Source organism: Pteronotus mesoamericanus, unplaced genomic scaffold (genome assembly GCF_021234165.1).
Source record: "Pteronotus mesoamericanus isolate MK-2021 breed Mesoamerican mustached bat unplaced genomic scaffold, CSHL_Meso_final contig_52, whole genome shotgun sequence".
NCBI classification, from domain to species: domain Eukaryota; kingdom Metazoa; phylum Chordata; class Mammalia; order Chiroptera; family Mormoopidae; genus Pteronotus; species Pteronotus mesoamericanus.
Genome location: NW_026555189.1, coordinates 11,215,249 through 11,237,425, shown reverse-complemented (window position 1 = coordinate 11,237,425; position 22,177 = coordinate 11,215,249). Strand labels below are relative to the sequence as shown.

General features: G+C 50.8%; 1 protein-coding gene across 3 annotated transcripts in view; it reads left to right on the top strand.

Annotated features, from left to right (window-relative positions):
• Positions 1-15,747, top strand: part of WWP2 (WW domain containing E3 ubiquitin protein ligase 2) — a 142,362-nt gene extending 126,615 nt beyond the window's left edge. For all 3 annotated transcript variants that reach the window (XM_054579243.1, XM_054579240.1, XM_054579242.1), the window contains 14 exons: positions 1,358-1,412; positions 4,877-4,958; positions 5,508-5,636; positions 6,040-6,115; positions 6,347-6,418; positions 6,644-6,732; positions 8,638-8,797; positions 10,082-10,215; positions 10,545-10,685; positions 11,357-11,477; positions 11,804-11,908; positions 12,850-12,946; positions 13,164-13,236; positions 13,757-15,747. In XM_054579243.1, the coding sequence (XP_054435218.1) occupies positions 1,358-1,412; positions 4,877-4,958; positions 5,508-5,636; positions 6,040-6,115; positions 6,347-6,418; positions 6,644-6,732; positions 8,638-8,797; positions 10,082-10,215; positions 10,545-10,685; positions 11,357-11,477; positions 11,804-11,908; positions 12,850-12,946; positions 13,164-13,236; positions 13,757-13,856 (1,434 nt within the window). In that variant the 3' untranslated portion in view covers positions 13,857-15,747. The remainder of the gene's footprint in view (positions 1-1,357; positions 1,413-4,876; positions 4,959-5,507; positions 5,637-6,039; positions 6,116-6,346; positions 6,419-6,643; positions 6,733-8,637; positions 8,798-10,081; positions 10,216-10,544; positions 10,686-11,356; positions 11,478-11,803; positions 11,909-12,849; positions 12,947-13,163; positions 13,237-13,756) is intronic.
• Positions 15,748-22,177: the final 6,430 nt, after the last annotated feature.

Here is a 22,177-nt window from a genome sequence, read left to right as displayed (position 1 = left end):
TTTCATTCTGCTAGGTTGGAGGCCTGTTGCTGAAAGGGGTCTCTGTCCCATCAAGGAACCTATGGTTTCAAGACTTAAACGTCTTTGTTGGAACTTGCTTTGGAAGAGTTGCTTGCGCTGCCACCTTGGAAAGAAAGTTTCTCTGTACTTTCAGCTGGGGGTGGAGGGCGGCCGTGAAAGGGGGTTCGTTGGCAGTTGAGTTCCACCAATGTTTTCTCAAGCCGAGACTGAGCCCCATTCATCCTCATGCCTGTGTGTGGCTCCGAAGGGGCCAGCCAGGCAGCTCGAAGTCTGCATTGAGAACTTGATCCCCTAATGTAACGATTAAATTTTAGTAAGTGAAATAAAAATGTTTCAGAAAAAAAGAGAGAGAGAGAAAGAAAGAAAGAAAGAAAGCACAGAACAATACTTGTTTTATTTAACTATGAAGAGTTTCTGACAGCAGCCCCCTTCCCCACAGGATATGAGAACTCTCGGTCCACTGCAGCCCTGCCCCAGGGACCTTGCAGCAGAATTAGGCTGGGGGGCGGGGGGTTCTAATGTAAACAGAGACCCTGAAGTCCTGGAGTCAGCTCCCCCTTCTTTCTCCTGTCTCCCCTTCTCTCTTGCCACCTCACCCCCAGCCCCACCTCGCCAGACAGGCACACACAGAACACTGAGCAACTTCAGGTTCAGGCCGGAGGAGAATAAAGGTGCTTTGTAAAGGGAAGCAAAACATTCCTGGGGGAGGTGAGGGGCCTGGGGCATGAATGTGCCCTCAGTCTGGGCTGATGCTGCACACCCTGCTCCCTCTCCCAGCGCACCCAGGAGGGAGGTGGAGGGAGGTGGAGGGAGGAGGGCCCAGCCCCCAGCCAGGAAGCTCTGGGCGTGGGCAGGGCTTGTGGGAATGATTTCATTGGAAAGGCCTGCAATATTTTTTCCCCTCCCGTGTGTGGTTCTTGGAGAAAGTTGGAGGTGGTGGTGATTTCAGTCGCCTTGGCCGCCCGGAGCAGGAGCTGAGCAGAGGCACTCGGCGAGCATGCAGGCAGTCCAGCTCTGGGCCCTTCGGCCATGCCTGCGGCCGCCCGCTGCCTCCCAGCCCTGGCCCACCTTCATCTGCGCACCTCTTCCTCCCCCTCACTCCACCCCTCTCCAAAACCTATCTGGGTTCTCAATGCGCAGGGTTCTTTTTTTGTTTTTCTTTTTTTGGAAAAGATTTTTAAGAGGAGCAGATGCCACCTAAGGCCCCACTGTCTCCTCTAAAAAGAGCCCAAATGTGGAAATGAGTTGTTGGCATTTTTAATTTTATATATCAATTTATTTTTAACCAGCGGCTTTTTTTTTAACCCCTGTGTTCTGCTGTGTTTCTTGTGTTTAGTCTTCGAGTGCTTCAACTGACCATGACCCACTGGGCCCCCTCCCTCCTGGCTGGGGTAAGTACTGAGTCCTCTGTGCCTTCGCAGCCCTCAGCTGATGCTCCACCCTGCCTGTCCTCTCCCTGCGAGTCTTCCTTACGCCCCTCCTTCGGCTTCTCTTTTTCATTTTTCTCCGGCACACTCTCTGGGGATGCACGGCCAGAGCAATTAATTGCAGGCAGTGGAGCCAGGGGCTGGGAAAGTAATGGAGTTCCCCTGTGCAGCTGTAGCATTCACCTGCCATCGCTGGAGGAGGGTGTCCCTATGAAAGAGGTCCCCAAGCGGCTGTGGTACTGTCAGGTTTTGGTTCTGACTTTCAAGGTGTCTACCCAGCCATCCATCCTATCAATAAGACATTTTGATGCTGGCTGATTCCCAGATGCATTTGTGTCAGGTCTATGGCTGTGTGATCGAAAGGAGCCACCTTAACAAACCTTTCTTTGCAGCTGAGATGTTGGAGGACTTCAGCCTAATTTTGATTAACAGAAGCCACCTTTCTAGGGGCAGGGACTTAGCTGTGAAAGTGGCCAGAGAGAAACCATCTGAGTGCCGGGTGGCCACTGTAAAAATACATCATTGCTAGTTAATAAGCACCATACTAGATTCTCCTTGTCATTGGCAGCTGCCTCTTACCTATTTTCAGTCTCCATTGTGATTTGCAAGAACGAGTTAGTGAGTGGACTTGAGGGGAATCACAGATTCCCTGGCTATCCCTGGAAGGAATGGACATGCAGAAACAGTCATTAGAGATGGTGAGACCCAGTGTTTTCTGAGCAGGGCCAGGCTTTTGTTCACTTGGCAAGAGTTCCTGGAGCTAAAGAGCGCTGTTTTTGCAGGAATCAGCATGTGTCGGGTTAATGGATTGGTTAGGCCAGCAGTAGACAGTAAATGCTGGGTTGGTGGTGTTCACAGATGGTATTAAGTTGGGTGGGGATATGTTGCCCAGAGAAGGTGGAGAAGCTGACAATGATAGGATGAGCGTCTGATCCCCTTCGTGCAGACACAACTACTCCCTGGTAGTAATTTATGAGGTTGCATCAACCCCTTTGGACCTGCAGGGTATCACTTAGTGAATCCCCACTGCGTTCCAGAGCAGTGGCAGGACCTCCTAGTCCTCGTAGTGGGAGAGATCAGTTAGGGAGGCCTCCGCACAATTCTTGATTTTCTGCTGAGGAATCCCTTATGCGTGCATAGGGTCCGCCTTTCTCCCTGAGCTGATAAAAGGCTATCTTGGAGACTGGCAGCAAGTCAGATGTGAGAGAGTCCAACATGGGCTCCCTGTCTAAATAAGGGAAAACTCAACAAATTAAACAAGAATCTGTACTGCTGTTTGGCATCCAGTAGACACTGTGACCTAGAGCTGGGGACCTGGAGTTGTACCTTTCTCTGCAGAGTCAAATGATTTATGTCTGTACCAGTTTTGTTAAATGATGGTCACCAAGTAAGAACATCTATAAGGACTTGTAAACAGGTCCCAGAGGCCAAGTGCGAAATATTTGAGGTGAGAATGGGAGCCATGGTTGGAGTCAGTGCTGTTTACAAATGATGAGGAAAACACAGAACGGTAATGGTATGTAACTGAGAAGAAAGAACACCTGGCTGAGGGCCAGGGAACCTTCCTCATCACATCCGTCCTGTTTTGTGTTGGCTTCTCTAGGGCTGGTAAAGAGCTACTTCCCCAAGGAGAGTTAAGATTGAACAGAATGAGGAGCAAAACTAAACAAGAATTGCATTTAGCATGAGCCTGCTCTCAGGTCTACTGTGTTCTCCTGCTCAGTCCTGTGTCCCTTTCTGTTCCTCCATGAGAGACTCCATGCTTCTTCCTCAGCATCACCTCAGGGGTCAGGCCGTCTCACTTTAAATCCACATCTCCTCAGCTGCCCAGACCTGGGCACATGACTGAATGTTTCTGAGTCCATTTCTTCCTGAACAAGGTGGAGCTAGATGCTCTTAAGGACTCTCCCAGCCTCCAAACTATGAAATTGTATGTAGCAAAGCAGTTCCAGTGGACCACGAGAGCTCCCCACCTCCGCCCCATGCAGGGAGTAGTGCCAGAAACAAGGCACAGGCCTGAGACTGGCTGGACAGATCCCTCAACCCGGCGGTTAGTGTTGTCAGAGCAGATGTGGAAGATCTAGTTCAAAGCAGAAGCATCTGGCTGGGAGCAGCCCCTCCCTCCCCTCAGATCCCTCTTGGGAAGCCTGTCTTCTGCGGGACAGTCCCACAGCTGTTCGGAGGTGGCGGTAGCTCAGTAGCAATTCTTGGTACCTTCTTTTTTTCTTTCCTTTTGTTTGCGTTTTTAAAATGTTCGTCGAGTGATGGATACTGGGGAAGGCGAGACCGAGACCCTGGGTTGATAATTGAAAACATTGCAGCATGATACTTGAGGTGATGGGGCTGGGCCCCTAGTTCTGCTTCTTTTCAGTTTTTTCTTTCCCTGTAGTTTCTGGAACTTGTTATTTTTATTTCTTTAATTTTGCCCTGTCATCATAAGTGAGAGAGGACCATTAGCATCATTTGTTTTCAAGACAGAAACAGATTTGAAGGCTCAGAAACTTCCTGGGAAAGGTGACCTGTCTTGGGTTCCAAGCCTTGCCCTTAATTTTGTCAGCTGTCCACCCAGAGCTTATGGGGTGACCCTTTTAACCTCTTTCAAAGTCCAGAATTCCCAGCTGGAATTGGGTCTGCCCCTGAGGTCCAGACTCCCTCCCTAGAGGACCCCAGAGCCAACATCAGTGCACCCAGTAAATGGCGAGAGGGTATAGGCTGCCCAGAGGAGGGGGGATGTCTGAGCTTCCCCAAGCACTGCTCTGTCTGGAAGCACACACTTAGGTATAGGAACTAGGTGGGTGTTTTAAGTGTCGCCCCCACCCCGGCATTTATTTGTATATATGCAACATAGAACTTTTGCTGGGATGTGAGAGTTTTAGAACAAAACGTTGCCTATAAACAGGACAAAAAAGATGAAGTAGAGGGAACATAGGCTCTGAGTGCTGATCAGAGAAGTGTGAGGGCCTGGGTCACCTGCATCCTGTGGGCAGAGTGGTTGCGGGACCAGAGACCAGCTGTCACAGCCTTGGGCGGGGGCGGGGGCGGGTTGAGGGGAGGCTGTCCATGCCTCCACTTTGCACACAGCTGGATGTAATTATACCTCTGGTTTCAGCTGGGCTGCTCCCCCTCCATGTTGCCACACTGCCTCCCTCCCTCCACCAAACCAACCAATCAACCAAAGACAGTGCTTGATTCTGAGTTAGAAATGTGGCTGTCCCTCCCCCGTTCCCCAATAGGTAAAGATTCTCTTTGTCCCTTTTTGCTAGTGACAGATGTGTGTGACCTGGGCTTTTACTGGTTGAACTTCTCTAACAGGTTAAGAACGGGCAGAAAGTCAGACCCAGCACCTGCAAGGGGGCATCCAGAGGGGAGAGAACATGGCTCAAGATGTCTCAATCTGATTGTCCTCTTTTCTTACTTCTCCCTGGCAGAGAAGAGACAGGACAATGGACGGGTGTATTATGTGAACCATAACACACGAACTACCCAGTGGGAAGATCCTCGGACCCAGGGGTAAGGACTTGGGCTGGGATGGGGCCAGGCCCTGTGTAGCTCCGGCATTGGCTGAGTGGCCTTGGACTGCAGTTGTCCTCTGTGGCCAATGTTCTGGGACCTTGAGCCACACACTAGCGCCTGGAGACCCTTATAATGTAGCTTAAACGTGGCTCCTTAAATCGACCTTCCTGGTCGGTGGACAGTGGCCTGCAGGGTCTCTGTGCTGGTTGTGCGAGCTGCTGCTAACACCCTGTGCTGTCCCCCACCCCCAGAAGCTAGTCTGGAACTCGGGCAGTTGGTGCCTCAGGATTGCTGGTGGCTGCTCAGTCTGTGGCCATGGCCACCGAGGGCTGGTTCTTGGCTTTGGGACAGTAAATGGCCTCTCTCTTCTGCAGAACAGTTCTCATGACTTAAGTGTACCAGCTACCTTTCCTCAAGGTCCACACTCAAAGGCTTTGCAGAGCTTGGGTGAAAGCAGAGCAAAAGGAGCACTCTGGGGACCCCAGCCTCCTAAGCACTGAGGCCCTGAAGGTGAGGCTCGCATCCCTTCTCTACCCATGTTTCCAGGATGATCCAGGAACCAGCTCTGCCCCCAGGGTGGGAGATGAAGTACACCAGCGAGGGGGTGCGCTATTTTGTGGACCACAATACCCGCACCACCACCTTTAAGGATCCTCGTCCAGGGTTTGAGTCAGGGTAAGGACTTTGCATAGGCGACAGCAGTATCTGTTAACACCTGAGTTTTGTCCCGTGTTCAACTGCTCTTACTGCCCTCTAGTGGCCGATTTCCATGTCACATTAGCAGGGCTGGGGAGGGAAAGGGGTCACCCTATTTATTGTTACACTAGTGGGGTGTCGCGCGTGTGTGCTCGCTCTCTCTCTCTCTCTCTCTCTCCCTCAAAGGAAGAGTCTGGCTTTATTTCCAGTTTTTCCTTTTACTTCCTAAATCTGCCAAAGATTTTAATGGCAGTCACTTCCTTTCTTTTATTCCTTACCTTACTCATGTTTAATATAGTACCAGTTTTCCTTAGGACTAACAAGATACCTTGCTAATTTTTGGGAAATCACACAGATTCCAGATCCTCTTTGCTCTTTCCAGGACGAAGCAAGGTTCCCCTGGTGCCTATGACCGAAGTTTTCGGTGGAAGTATCACCAGTTCCGTTTCCTCTGCCATGTGAGTTCCGGTCCTGGGCCCTCCCGTGCAGCTGGGGTTGAGGAGTTATGTCAGCATGATTTCCCCGCCCAGCAGCAGTCTGGTCAGGTGGGGGAAGGTCACTCTCTAACCCCAGGCAGTTGTTTGGTGGTGTCTCTAGGAACCAGGCTCCTCTACCAGCCCAGGGTAGAGGAGACCAGACTGAGTAATTACCTCCTAAGACCTGAGTCAAGGCTTTTTTCTTTTTTTCAGTCAAATGCCCTCCCCAGCCACGTGAAGATCAGCGTTTCCAGGCAGACACTTTTTGAGGATTCTTTCCAACAGGTTAGAAAATAATTATGGGGTCTAAGACCAGAGGCAGGCAGAAGGCCCCCTTCCGCCACCGGGTTCTATCACATGGCCTGCTAAACCCACACAGCCGAGTGTCCAAGGCCTGGGCCTTGGTGAGCGGTGTCTGCCAGAAGGCAGACCTTGGAGTCCCCTGCCCACCGCCCCAGCCTGCCATGGATGGGAGGGTGGCAGGCTGGCCACAATGCTCTGTCTCTCCAGATCATGAACATGAAACCCTATGACCTGCGCCGCCGGCTCTACATCATCATGCGTGGCGAGGAGGGCCTGGACTATGGGGGAATTGCCAGGTGAGCTTGGCCCCCGAGAAGGCTGTGCGGCCCTCCACTTCTCTAGGCTGCTCGGTGTGTGGCCAGAAAGCTGCCCGTCCTTGCTCAGATTGATTGCCAGAACCCCTAAGCCTCTTTGGCAGTGGGCATGGGTATGGTCAGTTCAAAGGGTGCTGGGGCTGGGTCCCAGGGTCCCCTGCTGGGCTAGGCACTAACCCTGTAGTTACCGGGTCATGGGGAGGCTGGGGGCTCCAGGGGAGGGCTCAGGACAATGACTCTGTTACCAACCAATGTGTCATTATTTTTATACTTTAATAACCAGTCTGGCTGCACCCGTGGGCAGCGGCTAAATATTGGTGCCATGTGGTTGTTTATTAAAATCAACCCTGGGTTTCTCCTACTCTTCAGGCAGCTGGGGCAGGTTAAGTCGGACATCTTTGCGTGCACCTGACATGTATATGCTGTGTCGCAATCCGAAAGGCCTTATCAGTATTAAGCTGCATGTCATATGGACAGGGTCAATAAAATGCAAACAGCTGATGCAACCCTAAAAAGAGCCCAAAGCACTGTCTTGCCCTCACCACAGTCCCCTACAAAAGTTAACAGATTCTCTGGCAAAACGTTGCCTTGGACAATGGAGCTGAAGGGCCCCCGGCAGAGAGAAGGAGTATGTTAGCCTGTGGTAATCACTCAGTTCACTCACCTCTCATGGAGTGGGGACATCTCGCTTGGTGTTGGGTTAACTTGCTGCTGGTCCTCTGTTCGTTGGTGGCTTTGCCCTCTGTGTTGGCCCCAGTGGATCGATGGCTCTTTTCCTATGGTGACCGTGGTGACCTCCTCTCCAGCCTCTGCTTGGTGGGCTTCTGGTGTGGCTCCCGCCCTGTGTGTGTCTGTCTCTCTGTGTCCTGCCAGTGGTTTTACCCTATGGTAGGTTACGTCATGCTGTTCTACCACAGGGTAGAACCACGGACAGGATACCGGGGCACCCTCTGCGTCGAAGGACTCCTCGTCTGCCCGGCCACAAACAGCCCAGCAGCCAGGGACCGGCCCCATTGGGATGTCCCCCTGCTGGTTTAACTGCAGCCCAAAAGGACTCTGAATTCTGGTTTGAGGCTCGTACCTAGGGTGCAAGAGACACTAAGGCATGGGTGTTGGTTCAGATGAATCCGTGGAAGTATGAGAAAAGGTGTGGCGATGGGGTCTAGGGTGAGGGGAGGGCAAAGTGCAAGGGAGGTAAGATACCTGCAGTGGGAGTGAGGTTTATAATCCACAGGCTGCATGGATTACAGAGTTCATGCATCAGGAGTTAGGAACGTATTACCATATATTCATTCATATTATGCTGCCTGCTTCAGCAGGGTGGCTGCTCTTTATCTTGCAGTACCTTTGCAAGATTTAGAAAAAGATGTTCTTTGTCAAGACACTTGCATGTTGGAAAATGATCACAATATTCTAGCTTTATCAGAAAAAAACAGCTTGGCTGCTAGTTGCAGGAAAATTGTTACAATAAATGTGCCAATCTATGATATTTTACCGTAGTACCCTTGTGTAGTGCACAGCCTACACAGCTGTGCCTGGTGGCTCCAGGGTGCAAGGAAACCCTTTGCCATTAAGGCGTTCTGGATATCAGATGTTAAGTCCTAGAACGCATGGCCTGGGAGCCGACATGCACGCAGGCACGCACGCTTTCCTGAGCATCCCCCTTGAGGGCGGCTGTCATCCTCCTTCGCCCTAGGTCTGACCCCACCCTGTTCACTGCCCAGCTGTTAATACAGGTTAGCCCTGGTGCTGATCCGAGGGGGTCAACTCCCTAGGACACATGTCTGCAGAATAGCTGAAACAGGACAGCAGAGGAGAGGTGCGCCTCCAGTGCAGGCATGCAGGGAGGGGTCCATTAGACCTGTTTTTCTCTCCCTTCTCTCACAGAGAGTGGTTTTTCCTCCTGTCCCACGAGGTGCTCAACCCCATGTATTGTTTATTTGAATACGCCGGGAAGAACAATTACTGCCTGCAGATCAACCCCGCGTCCTCCATCAACCCCGACCACCTCACCTACTTCCGCTTTATTGGCAGATTCATTGCCATGGTAAGTTTCATTGTCCTGGGCCCTCCAGGGAGGGTGGCAGCTGACGAGGCCAGACCCTACACCACCAGTAGCAGCTCCACCCTTATCCTCACAGAACTCCTAACTAAAAATGCAAAAGGCTGGAGAGGTTCTGGAGACAGTTCAGAGTTCTCTCAGTGCCCACCCAGGGGCGTGGAAAGGGTTTCTACACGTTGATTTGTGGAGGACTTGTTGAGTGAAAACCCATGGTCCCTGGGTCATGGGCATTATTTAACATTCACAAGTGCTCCTTTGAGGGTGTTGGGTGACGGGGCCGAGCACTACTCTAACTGCCCACCTGCCGCCCATCTCTCGGGGGTGCCCCTGTCTGTCACGGGGGAGCATTTTGGAGTGTCCTCCTGTGGCACTCAGGCCTCCGTCAGGGGATTTGAAATCTGCGCTAGCTTAAAACAGCCCTCGTAGACCGCTTGGTGCACGATGTAGAAGGCATTCGTCAGGAGCTGGGCAAAGTCCGGAAGCGGTGTTTCATGTGTTAACTGTGTTTATCTAGAAATAGGAACATAATGTGACTAGGGAAGGGGATCACATCACCGTGCATCCTGTTGTGTGGCTCCTGAGAGTGGAGAACCAGGACTGAGGACAGGCCCATGGCCATATTTGGTAGTTTGAGATGTTTCACTTCTAACTTTCTTTTGCTTTGCCCTGTTCCCCTCTCAGGAGGACCCAGGACCGAAAGGCCCATGACTAAATATGTCCCTTCCCTGGTCTGGAAGTTTTTGGCCAAGGTGTTGGGCTCAGGAAGTGGGCACATTTTCCCCAGGTCTAGCAGCCGACAGAATAGGCCAGTAAAACCCTAGACTATTACTCACCACTGGCTCGCCAGCTCTCGCCGTCAGCAGCGTCTGCATTATTTTTGGCCGCCTATCCTGCCCAGCTCTGAGCGTCAGTGAGTCAGGGCTGGCACCTGGAGCTGTGCTGACCAAGTCCTCTCTGTGAGTGTGGGGCACATCTCTGCTAGAGCAGGGAGCCGGCAGGCGGCTGTGCTGGGCTGGCAGTAGGCCTGCAGGCGGGTTCCTGAGCAGGCCAGATCTGCTCCATTCCTGTGGTCCGTAGGTGAGAAAAGAGTCTGTCCCTAAGGTCCTGGTCAGGACAAAGAGTGTTGCTCATTTCCCAGACCATCCCTTTGGGCCCCTGGGGCAGCTGAAAGCCAAGGTGCTCCCCAGGACAGAGGGCAGCTGACAGTAACCAGGCTTTGAGCCTGCCTCTGGGAACACCAAACCTCTTTGCTGTGTCTCCCTTCCACAGGCTCTGTATCATGGAAAGTTCATTGACACAGGCTTCACCCTCCCTTTCTACAAGCGAATGCTCAACAAAAGACCAACCCTGAAAGACCTGGAATCCATAGACCCTGAGTTCTACAACTCTATCGTCTGGATCAAGTGAGTCCCCTCACGTGCCCCACATTGAGAGGAGAGGGATTTCTGGTGGTGGGCTCGGTACCCATAGCCTTTGTTTTCTCTGCTGTAGTGGCCCCTGAGCTCTTACCCACGCCTGTAAATGCTTGCGGTGGTGCACAGCTTCTCGATCCCCCTTAGGGTGGCTCAGGAATTCTCTTCTTGCATCAGGGAGAGGTCCTGTGCCACTGCTGGATTCTAGGCTGCCTGTGAGTCCTCGTGCCCCACGGGCACTAAAAGGGAGTGATGGTGCAGGATCAAGGGGAGGCCCTTCTAAGACAGACATCTTCCCTCTTGTGCTCTCCTGCCCCCAGAGAGAACAACCTAGAGGAATGTGGACTAGAGCTGTACTTCATCCAGGACATGGAGATTTTGGGCAAGGTGACAACCCATGAGCTGAAGGAAGGTGGTGAGAGCATCCGAGTGACAGAGGAGAACAAGGAGGAGTACATCATGTGAGTCTCAGTGCTGGGGAGGCCGGGGGTAGAGCAGACTTATGGCCAGCTGCTTCTGGGCACCCTCTTCAGCCAGGCCCCATGTGTGGCCTGTAGGTCGCCAGGGGTCACAAAAACCTCCCATTTTGCATGGGCTTTAGTTGGCAGCCTGTGGCTGGTCGCACTGCGCAGAGCTGGGGGAGCCAGAGCCCAAAGTCCTGTTACGACCCTTGTTTGCTTTTTCTCCCCGTGTGGTAGACTTCAAGACCGCAGGGCTGAATTTCTCTAAAGAGTCACGAAACTTAGACATCTTTCTCTTCTTTCCCCTAACTGGAAGGATTTCTGTGTCCTTTGTGCTCTAATCTCCTATCTCACATGTGTATATGCACATATTCACCTGTGCATGCTCTTCAGGTCTTTTGGTTTAGTCTGTTAACATCCACACGTCTGAAGCTGGTTGGTGACGGTAGAAGGAGGAGGAGGTGGTGGGGCTTTTGAAGACTCGTAACTCTGGGTTGCTGTGAGGTTTAAGAGGTTCTGCTCTGGGTCCGGCAGCAGCTGGGGCTCACAGCACCGGAAGTCGAGCCTTAGCCGATTCCTTGCTGCACTGTGGCAACAGCCTCACAGCAGGTCCTGAGCTGCTCCTGGGCAGTGGGCCTCCGGCTCCACAGACAGCCAATCTTTGGTTTTAGGCTGCTGACTGACTGGCGTTTCACCCGGGGCGTGGAAGAGCAGACCAAAGCCTTCTTGGATGGTTTCAACGAGGTGGCCCCCCTAGAGTGGTTGCGCTACTTTGATGAGAAAGAGCTGGAGGTGAGAGCTAATGTTGTTGGGTCTTGCCCCGGGGCTGATTCTGCCCTTTGAGAGCTTCACAGCATACCCACAGAAGCTCTCAGTAAAATCCCACAATCCCGAGGACTGCAGAAGCAGGCGAATAACTTTGATTTGTGTGCTCACACCTACCCCTTCCTGGGTCCTGGTGTGAGGGGGTCCATGTTCAAGATCTGTGGTATCCAGGTTATTAAAACTGCCAGCAAAAATAGTTCACAGTGTTTGGGGTGGTTCCATCGGCTGGTGAGCCGGAGAGACGTGGGTGTGGTGGGCCTGGCATTGAGTGGCTGACACCCTTTCCCCTGCAGCTGATGCTCTGCGGCATGCAGGAGATAGACATGAACGACTGGCAGAAGAACACCATCTACCGGCACTACACCAAGAACAGCAAGCAGATCCAGTGGTTCTGGCAGGTGGGTCCTGCCACATCTTATTGCAGCCCACCAAAGGAAATGAGATCTAATTAGACTCAAGCTCAGAGATCCTTGTTGCATTATCCCCTCCCCCGTCTTTGAAACTCTCCTGGCTGCCCCTCCTCCACCCTCTGCCAACTTGCAAAAGGAGAAGAGAAATCCATTCTTGGGACAGTGGAGCTGTTGCAGCTTGGCCGTGCCCAGTGCATTTGACAGGAGTGTCAGTGGTCAGCTGGGGTCAGCTCTAGAGTCTGGTGACCTCCTCCAGACTCTGTGACGGGGACCTCCTCCGCAGGCAGGAAGGAACGCTCCCATAGGTCACATGCTTTCCTTCCAGACAGGTGGGACAGGAAAGCATGTGCCTGGATCCAGAGAAACTGAATGAGCTTGTTACCCTGGAGATAATGAATTGGTTCCTTTATGTCAGGTCTTCTTGTTGTCATTATCAAGTATAGCAAACACGCAAAAAGAGAATAACTATATGTAATTTTTTTGGTTTAGGTGAAATTCACATACCATAAATTCACCTTGTAAAGCATTTTAAGGTATATAATTCAGTGGCTTTTCACAGTATTGTGCAGCCATCAGACTGTCTAATTCTAGAACAGCTTTCCCCTGTACACAAAAGAAACCTGTACCCATTAAGCAGTCACTCCCATTTTTAGTATGTTTTTAAAAGTAGAACTTGGAAGGGAAGAGAATACCTGGCTTGAGGTGTTCCTGAGACAGAGAGATATCCCTTGGGCTGGTGGGAATGTTCTACAAACACAGCCTCTTAGAGGGAGCAGCTTTGGGGTTTCCCAGGTTGGCGGTTGTCACCTCCACGCATCCCAGCCTTTGTGTTCTCAGCTCCAAAGAGCAGAGGTGCAGGAGAGTCATGGGACAGGGTAAAGAGCTGGGCTCGTGGAGTCACCTGACTGCTTTGACTTTCGGAGTTGCAGGTGGTGAAGGAGATGGACAATGAGAAAAGTATCCGGCTGCTGCAGTTTGTTACAGGGACCTGCCGCCTGCCTGTCGGGGGATTTGCCGAACTCATTGGTGTGTCTTCCTTTGCCTTCCTGGCACCCTTGGGTGGGGGTGAGGACAGCGCAAAGGGAAGGTGGGATCTAGTATCGTCCTGGAAGCAAGTCAGTGGGAGGGGCAAGAGCTGTGGCCTGTGCTTCCTGGGGTGGAGCCATCTGTGGGTGGAGCCGGAGGGTCCTGCCCAGGAAGGGACAGACCTGCTATATAATGTACATTTTTATTTGTACAATAGGTAGCAATGGACCACAGAAGTTTTGCATTGACAAGGTTGGCAAAGAAACTTGGCTGCCCAGAAGCCACACCTGGTGAGCCTGCTGGTTTTACTGGGATGTAGCTGGAACCTCACGGACTTGATGAGCCCTTAAGGGCAGCCCAGTGGACAGGGTGACTTTGGGGCCTTGACTCTGGCAACTCTTTGCATGGTTCTGGGGGGCTGGGTTGGAGAGGAGTGGCTGTGATGTGCCCGGCCGCCTTTGTCTGGGCCTCCGATCTTTGGGAGCTGTGGCAGCAGGTATGCACCCTGATGGTCTTACCAGATATTAAATACTGGAACACTTATGTTCTGGTAGGCAAAGAGCTGCTGCCCCAAGTGCCCTCTTGCCCACTTCCCCATTTCCCCAGCTGCCTGTCTTCTCTCCTAACCCCTGTATGGTCCAGGAACCTGAAGCATTAAGGCCCAACAGAGCAGGGCCTTTCAGGTCCCTGTTTCAGCATCTCGCCAGCTGGTTGGTGCTGGGTTGAGCCACAGTCACGTGAACGCTTTTGTCCTCCTCGGCCAGCAGCCCTGACCTTCCATGCTGACTGTACTGCACCCTCTCTCAACAGTTTCAACCGTCTGGACCTCCCACCATACAAGAGCTATGAGCAACTGAAAGAGAAGCTGCTGTATGCCATTGAGGAGACCGAAGGCTTTGGACAGGAGTAACTGAGGCTGCCCCCTCCCATGCGCCCCCAGCACACATGTAGTTATGAGTCCTCCCTGCCTGAGAGGCTGCTGGCTGTGGCCCCTGGGAGGCCCCTGTGGATGGTGGCCCTGCATGGGACCACAGTATCATCAGGCTGATGACAGCAGAGCCTGACCTCAAGAGACCCTGCCCACTCCTCCTTCCTACCCACTGATGGCAGTCTGGAATAAAGCCCCTTAGTCACCTTAGCCCCACCACCCATTGCAGTCTGGAGGGCTAACCCTCTGTAGAGCTCACACTCCTTCTCCCCTAAGGACAACTCTAGGGGTGTGTATATGTGTGTAAGGGAGATGCCCATGCCAAAGGGCTGCAGCACAAGCCCAGACCCTGGGCTGGTTAGGTGAGAAGGAGACTGGCCACTTGGGGTAGCTGGGCTGGGCTGAGAAAGCCCAGGGCCTTTGCCAGTATAAAAGGTTCTGTTTCAAATAGAACTTTCCCAGTGGCCTTTATAAGATGAAGGTCTGAAAGGAGGAGCTCTCCCTGCACCCAGAGCTCTGGAATAAGGCTGTCTTGCTTCCTTCCCTAGCAGGCTCTAGCCACGGAGGCGGAGCAGCAGGTCCCTCTCTCCACTCAGGGCTGGCCAGTTCGCCTTTGCCAGCCAATAAAGGGTTGTGCCAGCTGCTTGGATGTCAGTGGGATGGAAGCAGCAACTCAGACTTTCTTTTCCCTTTACATAAACTTGAAGCATTTTATGTGTTATAGGGTTGCTTCGTGTTTTGTTGTTGGTATGCTGCTGTCACATTCTTTCAAGGAAGCTGGTGCACCAGCTGTTGCTGGAACCTTGAGGGACCTAGCACCATTAATCCAAGAATTTCCCAAACAGCTGCTGCTCTTTGGAACCAGTTTAGCAGTTCTGTGAGCTCAGGAAGCTCAACATCACAGCAGCCTCATCCCTGAGCCTTGACAGAGAGGGAAGGGTTGGTGCCTGAGTGCCACCCAGTCTTGCTGCCTTTGAGAGAGAAGAGCTCCCTTTGCTAGATGTAGTCACCCAGGCTCTAGACCTCCACGTGGGTTAGTTAGTCCCCTGTTGAGAATGAAGTGCATCCCTGCCACTGTAGTGCGTGTTCACTCTGTGTAGAAGTGAGGCTTTGCCTGCACACAGGAAACAATGCTCTGGAAAGCTGGCTGGGGGGCCTTGAGCAGCTGCACACAATCTGACTTGATTTTTGGAGCCCCCACCGGGTTCCGTCACGGGTATTGTGCGATGTATTGATATCTTTGTGGTGAATGCACTCTTCTGAGGTGCAGGGGCGGCGATTGTCGTGAACTCCCCAATCCAGCTCCCCAGGGTTCTAGTGCCGAGCACCAGCCGCAGACCAGCTTCAGCTTTCTGGGGCGTCCGGCAGGCCCTCAGACCAGTCATGGGCCTTCAGAGGATAGTCTCGCATTCCTAGATCCTTGTCCTTCTCCCTGGTCTGTGGAGGGACTGCCCGTGTCCACTGTGTTGGGTGTGCTGATTTGAGTGGCTTAGCTCACTGCAGCTGAACCTTTTTTTCCCCCTGGAGTCATTTGCTGTGCTTCCCTGCGGTGTCTCACCATGTCAGGGGTCAGGGTGTGAGCTGCTGTGTGGGGTTTGGAAGCCTTGGGCTCATGTGTGTTCAGACTGTGTTCATGTGCGCATGTGTGTACATATGTGTATATAACATGTGTCTACAGAATGTCCTTCGATAGCTCTGGGTTGGTCATCAGATTGTTTTGTAATGCCCCTTGCTGTGGCATTGCCAGTTTCCTGTGCAATAAACAATCAACAGCTGTGGGTGGTGTTGGTGTATTGTCTCCAAAATCACTGTCCCAGCTGAGAGGCCTCTGAGCCCCACAGACCCTCCAGGTCCAGACTGGGGCAGAAGGTCCATCACCTTGCTCCTTTTTAGAAGAGTGTGCATTATTGACCAAGAAAGCCACACATTTGATGGGTGGCTGAGACCTGGTCCAGGGGTCACTGGCTTCAGCCCTTGGTCAGTTGCCTCCTTGCACCCTTACAGTATCCTCAGCCTACCCCTGACAGGCCTGGGTTTCTTTGAGCAGTTTCTGTGGGACCAGAACAGCCAACAGCTGCATGTTGTACAGGTGTTGGAAACCAGGTCCCGGGGACAGCATTCTTGCAGTCATTTATTTAAGAAACATTTCTTGGTGCATCTTGAGTTCCATGATGATAGCGGGCCTCTGATCTTGAGTTCCTGGTCATATGAAGGCTTGCCATCTACCTTTTTGAGTATTTAAGAGTTCAGATGGGGCAGTTTACCATGCTGATGGGTCTTGATATATTTGACACAGAAATGACTTTGTCATGGATCGAGTCTTGGCCTGATTGTGCTCCTCAAGGGAGGCAGAGATGTGTAGAGGGGTCTTTCCTCATCCGCTGAGTTCACCACCCTGCTGCCTAGCTCCAGAGCCTTTTTCACTTGACAGGGCAATGCTATCCTTTGAGGAAAATATTGATGAAAGTCCACATGTTATACAGACGCCCTATAATAAATTCAAATAAGAGATGCTCAAGTGGAAATTGTTCTCATTGTCGGGGGTGACTGCTGTTCAGTTTGCTGTGGTCTTTCCAGACTATGTTATGTTCATATGCAAATCATATATACACATAATTTTTAAATGGACCAAAAATGAGCTCTTGTATGTTGAACTACTTGCTTGCCTCATTGAATGAGCTATTAGGGACACCTTTCCACATTTGTCCACATATCTCTGATTCTTCACTGCGTGACATTCTGTGTTGTAGTGGTTCTATAATATACCCCTCTTTGCCCTATGAGGCATTGCAGTGTGTCCAACAGCTTGCTGGTGGCCGCAGAGTTTCTGTGAGTGAACTCGGCAGGCTTTGGGCACCAGTGCTGTTCTTCTAGGAGGGGACGGACAGCTGTCCTGAAAGTTGGACTGTTCATGATATACCTTCATTTTTTACTTACAACATTTAAAAAGGTTTAAAATTCAAAAATAGAAAGGGCCTATAGTGAAAGCACCAACCCCCCTTACTCTCTTGTTCTTCAACCACTCTGATCACCTTCTAGAGGCCACTATTCTTTGCTGGTTTCTTCTGGGCCCTTCTAGATATACTTTTAAAATCCCAGTAGATTCTATCCAGTTGCCCTTCAGAAAGGTTCTTATTTTACCAGCCTTAGCAATGGGCAGGACCCCTTGTCACCCAACTGGGTGACTGAATTTGTGAGCACCCCCATCTCTCCTAAGCTCTCTGTTCACTTTTCCATCTCCTGACCCTGGACATCTTCCTTTTACATGATCAGTTTTGTTTTTGTTTTTGTTTTTGTTTTTACATTTATTCTCTACTGTGTAACTATAATGAAATCTTCTGTACTTTTTCTGAAGGCTTATTTGAAAAGCAACAAGAACACTTATATGTCTATGATAATATAAATAACTCCAGAACTAATTAGTATAAACTCAATTATTTCTTCCTCATAAGCTCTTTCACTCTGGAGGTTCTAATTACCTCTCTTTGCTTTTATTATATCCAGTTTTTTTCTTACTCTGAAGTGCTTCAAGTGAATCTAGTTGGCAGGGAGCACCCATACCCCTACGAACTGTGATAAGTTCCTAATATAATGAGCCACAGATGAAGAGCAGACACGTCTCCCTTTGTTACCCTAGGTACCCCCGCGGGTGTCCCAGCAAAACTACGTAAGGTGAGATTTCACCGGGTCTGGAAAGCTTCGTTTCGGCTTCCCCACCATCCAGCACCAGGGCTCATTTCCCCCTCCTAGGAAAACATACCCTAATGATCGATGCGCTTCCATTTAGAGGGATGCTTATAAATAGCAGCCTCTCCTGGCTCTTGAGCCAAACTCAGCATCAACAAGGCCCCAGCCTCATCTTGAGGAAGAAAATTGAGTCAGTGCCCAAAGTTAAAAACTTAGTTCATTTCCCTACGGTCTATCTCTTGAATCCAGTTTTAAATACCATTTTATTTCAGTTGCTCTGATACTGAGGTTGGTTCAAGCACCACAGTCAAGCCTGCGTTCCTGCGGCTCATGAAGCATGAGTGGGGCACACTCTGCTCACTCCTGTTGGCCATTTTCTGTTATTTGTACCCCTTGAGCATCAACACAGACTCAAGGCCTACCTCCAAATCAGCTAGTTCCAGTGGCAATAATCATTGTTTTCTTTTTGATGTTTGTTACTGTTTGATTCTGTTTGTCACCCTGCTGGATATCTCTGATACTCTATCAGGGGTGTCCAACCTCTTGGCATCTCTGGGCCACACTGGAGAAAAAGAGTTGTCTTGGGTCACACATTAAATACACAAACACTAGTGAAAACTGATGAGCAAAAAAAAGGTTTTAAGTAAAGTTACAATTTTGTGTTCGGCCATATTCATAGCCATCCTGGGCTGCATGCAACCCATAGGCCACTGGATGGACACCCCTGCATGATACTCTGTCCTCTGCGTTAGTTCCATAGTTCCAAATGTAGAATCAGCTCCTCCACCAGGAGCCCTATGTTTTGGTATAAAATAGTATTAGAAACCGAGGTGGGTTCCATCAGTATGGCACGGTGAATTCATGATTTTATCAACCTCTCTGCTCCACACACATAATAAAGACACCAAATGTAAGAAGAAAAGCAAAAAGACTGATTTGAAAACGGGAAAAATAACTCCATGGGTCAGAAACAGAACCAAAGGCAAAACATCGAACAAGATTGAAGCTGTGGGTCTCCTGCACCCGGAGCCTGGCAGTGGTGGCTGGGAATTCAGCTCCTGTGGGCTGAGTGGTCTAAATGTGTCCTGTGTAGATGGGGGATGGACACCAGCTGATGACTCCCTTCTGTTTCATGGAAGCAGGCCAACTAGCAAACAAAACCAAATTTGCTGCTGTGCACTTAGCTGTGGCTTTGAGAAACACAGAGGCCTAAGGAGGCACAAACTCATGAAGCCAACTGACCCCAGTGGTCCTGGCCTGGATCTGTGATGTTCCTAGGTCACCCCTGGCCAGGCTACCACACCACCACTCAAAGGTCAGGCTCGAGAATGGGTGCCCATCAGGACAGGAGGAGGCAGCTGCAAAACCATTAGACAGATGGAAAAGGAGTGAAAGCACAACTCCTTGCTCAAAGTTTTTGTCTCCATATTTCAGAGAAAAATGTACACGGATCTCTTGCCTGCTGCTTTTTGCTATGAGGGAATTAGGTGGCAAATGGGTCTTTTTCTCTGGGGTGACCAGTTTTTCCAGAGGTGAATCCTCTGCTCCTGCCTGAGGGGAAGACTGTACCTGAGACAGGTACAGCTACCTGCCTGTAGGCTTCCCAGGAATAAGCAGCAGGAAAGGAGCTGAGGTGCTCAGATTCCCAGCCACTGACTTGACCTCTTCTCACTCCTTTCAGCCCTTGCTTCCCCCAGTCTTCTGCTCTGACTTGGGTCCCCAAGCCTGGAGCTCCACTTGATCGACCTCTGTCTCCTGTCGGGAGAGGGGAGGTAGCCAGGCTGTGCGGGGCTTGGGAAGGACCTGGGTGTCCAACCCTTCTGGTAGGAACTTCACTACCCCAGGTTTTAGCTCTCCTGCCTTCCTGCTGCCAGGGGTCTCTCCAGGGACTTGCACATGTCTTAGGTTATGACTTCTGCTTGGTCAGTTATACTCTTCCACCTTCTTACCACCTCTTAAAACTTTATTGTGTCCTTGTCCATCTCTGAATCCTGAGGAGGGTTAATCTGCTGTCTCACTTAACTTCCTTTCCTTTGGTAGGTCTGCATGGGGGCAGAGGAGGGGCAGCTTGTAGCTGGCGATCTGTGCATGCAGGTTCCAAAGGGGGCTTGGCTCTTCCATCATACTGATTTTCAACTAACCTGCCCGTGCTTACCCCATAAGCATAACGCTGACTCTTCTCAAGCCTGGCCCTTTCCCAGGTTCTGCAGGGCTCAGCAGAACGCTCCTTGGCTAAGCTCCTTCCAGGGAGTTCTTAGATGGGTCTCCTGCTACCGGCCACTCCTGCTGCTTTCTTCTCTCGAGAAATGTGTTGAAGTCCCTTGTCCACCCCTTAGATGCTACCTCTCAAATGGTCAAATGGGTCAAATGGGCCAAATGACCAGGGAAAAACGTGAAATCTTTTATGTTCATTAGCTATCCTTTTAATGGGGTCTTGGGAGGGAGAAGAGATAAATTCTACATGTGAGAAGTGAATTTTTGCCCATCAGCCGTGATTAGGCCCATTGCACCTCACCTCTCAGGGCACTGACTGGGTTCCTAACTCGTGGTTTGCTTTGCTTTGTTTTGTTATCTCCAAAGCCAGTGGTGGCAATAGATAGTCCTGTTTATAAATAAGAGAGATGTTTCACTGCGTTTTCTACTAACATTGTTTTTATTCTAAGAGTGATTAGGCACTGAAATGAAAAAAGAAAACACACTGTAGCCTATTATGGACGACCCCGGTGAATTCTTGTTCCTGTCTGTGAGAGGCAGACTTCCCATGAGCCCCCAAGCCCCCCACCTCCACCCCACGACCCCCTCTTAGTATTCACATCCTCCTGGCGTAATCCCCTCCTCCCTTTGAGTGGGGCTGGGCAAGTGATTTACTTCTAACCAATTGAATATGGCAAAGGTGATGGGCTGTCACTTCTGTGATTAAATTACAAGAGATTGTGACTTACTACTTGCTAGCCATCTCTCTGTTGCCTTCTCAACTTGTGCCCTTGGATGAAGCAAGCTGCTAGAAAGGCCCATGTGTCAAGGGACTGAGGGTAGCTTTCTGTGAACAGCCAGTGAGGAACTGGGCCCCTCAGTCCAGTGGCCCATGAGGAATTGAATCCTGCCAACAACCACATGCGCTTGGAACCCTGAGATAACTACAGCCCAGCTGACACCTTGACTGCCACCTGTGAACATCTCTGACTGGAGGACAGAGCTAGTCTGTGCCAGGCCCCTGGCCCACCGAAACTGTGAGGTAATAATGTGTGTTAAGTTGCTGAGGTTTATGGTAATCTGTTACACAGCAATAGATAGATAACTAATTCACTATCCTAGGTCAGGTTAAATATCCTTGGATTAGCATCTCTTCCATGCTCTGGGCTCTGCGTGTGTGGCCATGATTTTTAATAAATGGAAGAGCCATGGCATGAAGATGATCTGTAGATGAAAACATCACACTACATCAGGAATATAGGCAGAAAGGCACTAGTACCACTCTTGTTCCTTTTCTTGGGGAAAGAAAGACTGGGAGGTGGGAGGAGTTTCCATCTTCGACCCCAGCCCATGGCCTGACATCGCTGGCCCGGCAGCACTGGTGGTCTCGGAGGCCTTGGGTCTGGCCCAGCCTGCGACTGTGGCACTCTGCCTGGAGATGTCATTAGTGCTTCTCTGGGCCTCCGGCCAAGCCCAGTTGGCACGAATCATGTCCAGTCTCTCAAGGACAGTTTTGGGTCCATTTCCTGTGCAATTACAGGGTGAGCAGTGGAGTAGGTGGTGCCATTACAGCAGTAAATTAGCCTGAAGGACAGACAGGCTTTGCAGCTCCGGGACTCCCGCCGAGGTTGGCTCGAGGGGCACAGCTTCCACCGCAGTAGCAGCCTCCAGCACGAGCGTCTGGGCTCTGGCGAGCCCTGGGTTTAGAAGTGTTATTTCTTCTAGGACAGGTCATTTCACCTTTGAACTTTTGTATTTTATAGTCATGGTTGTTTGCCAACTCCTTGTATTTGGTTCACATTGGTAAAAATAACATGGGGTGTAACACGGGGTATATGGGGTAGGAGAAGTAGCTTATGCATTGAACTTGGACTCTGATCCACCTCTGCTCTTCAGCAGGGGCACACACCCTCAGGGGCTCCGTTGTCTGCAACTGGGTAATGGAAGCCCCTGGGCGACTGGAAGCAACTGGGTAATGGAAGCCCCTGGGCGACTGGAAGCAACTTTGGGGGAAGGTGTCCCAATTTTATGTTGAACTGACAATCAAGTATCTCTTGCCAGAAGATGAGATTAGACAATGGTGCAACTGGGTAATGGAAGGTGAGCAGGTGACCGGTATGACTTCCAAATTCTGGGAAAGTGGGTAGGATGGAAAAGGTATTGGAATTAAAGGTATCAAATATTGAATAGATTGAGGATTTAAAAAAGTATAGGTGATAAGCTGAGTAAGATGAAGGAAAATGAGGAAAAGGGGACCAAGAGGGTCCAAGAGAAGCAGGGACAAGTGCCATGACAGAAGTCTTCCGAGGTCAAGTCCAGCAAGGTCAGGGTGGAGAAGGGTCACCTGGGTCGGCACAGTGAAAGCCATTGGTGACTTTGGTGAGCACTGTTAGTGGAGTGGTGAAGAGAAAGCAGCAAACGCA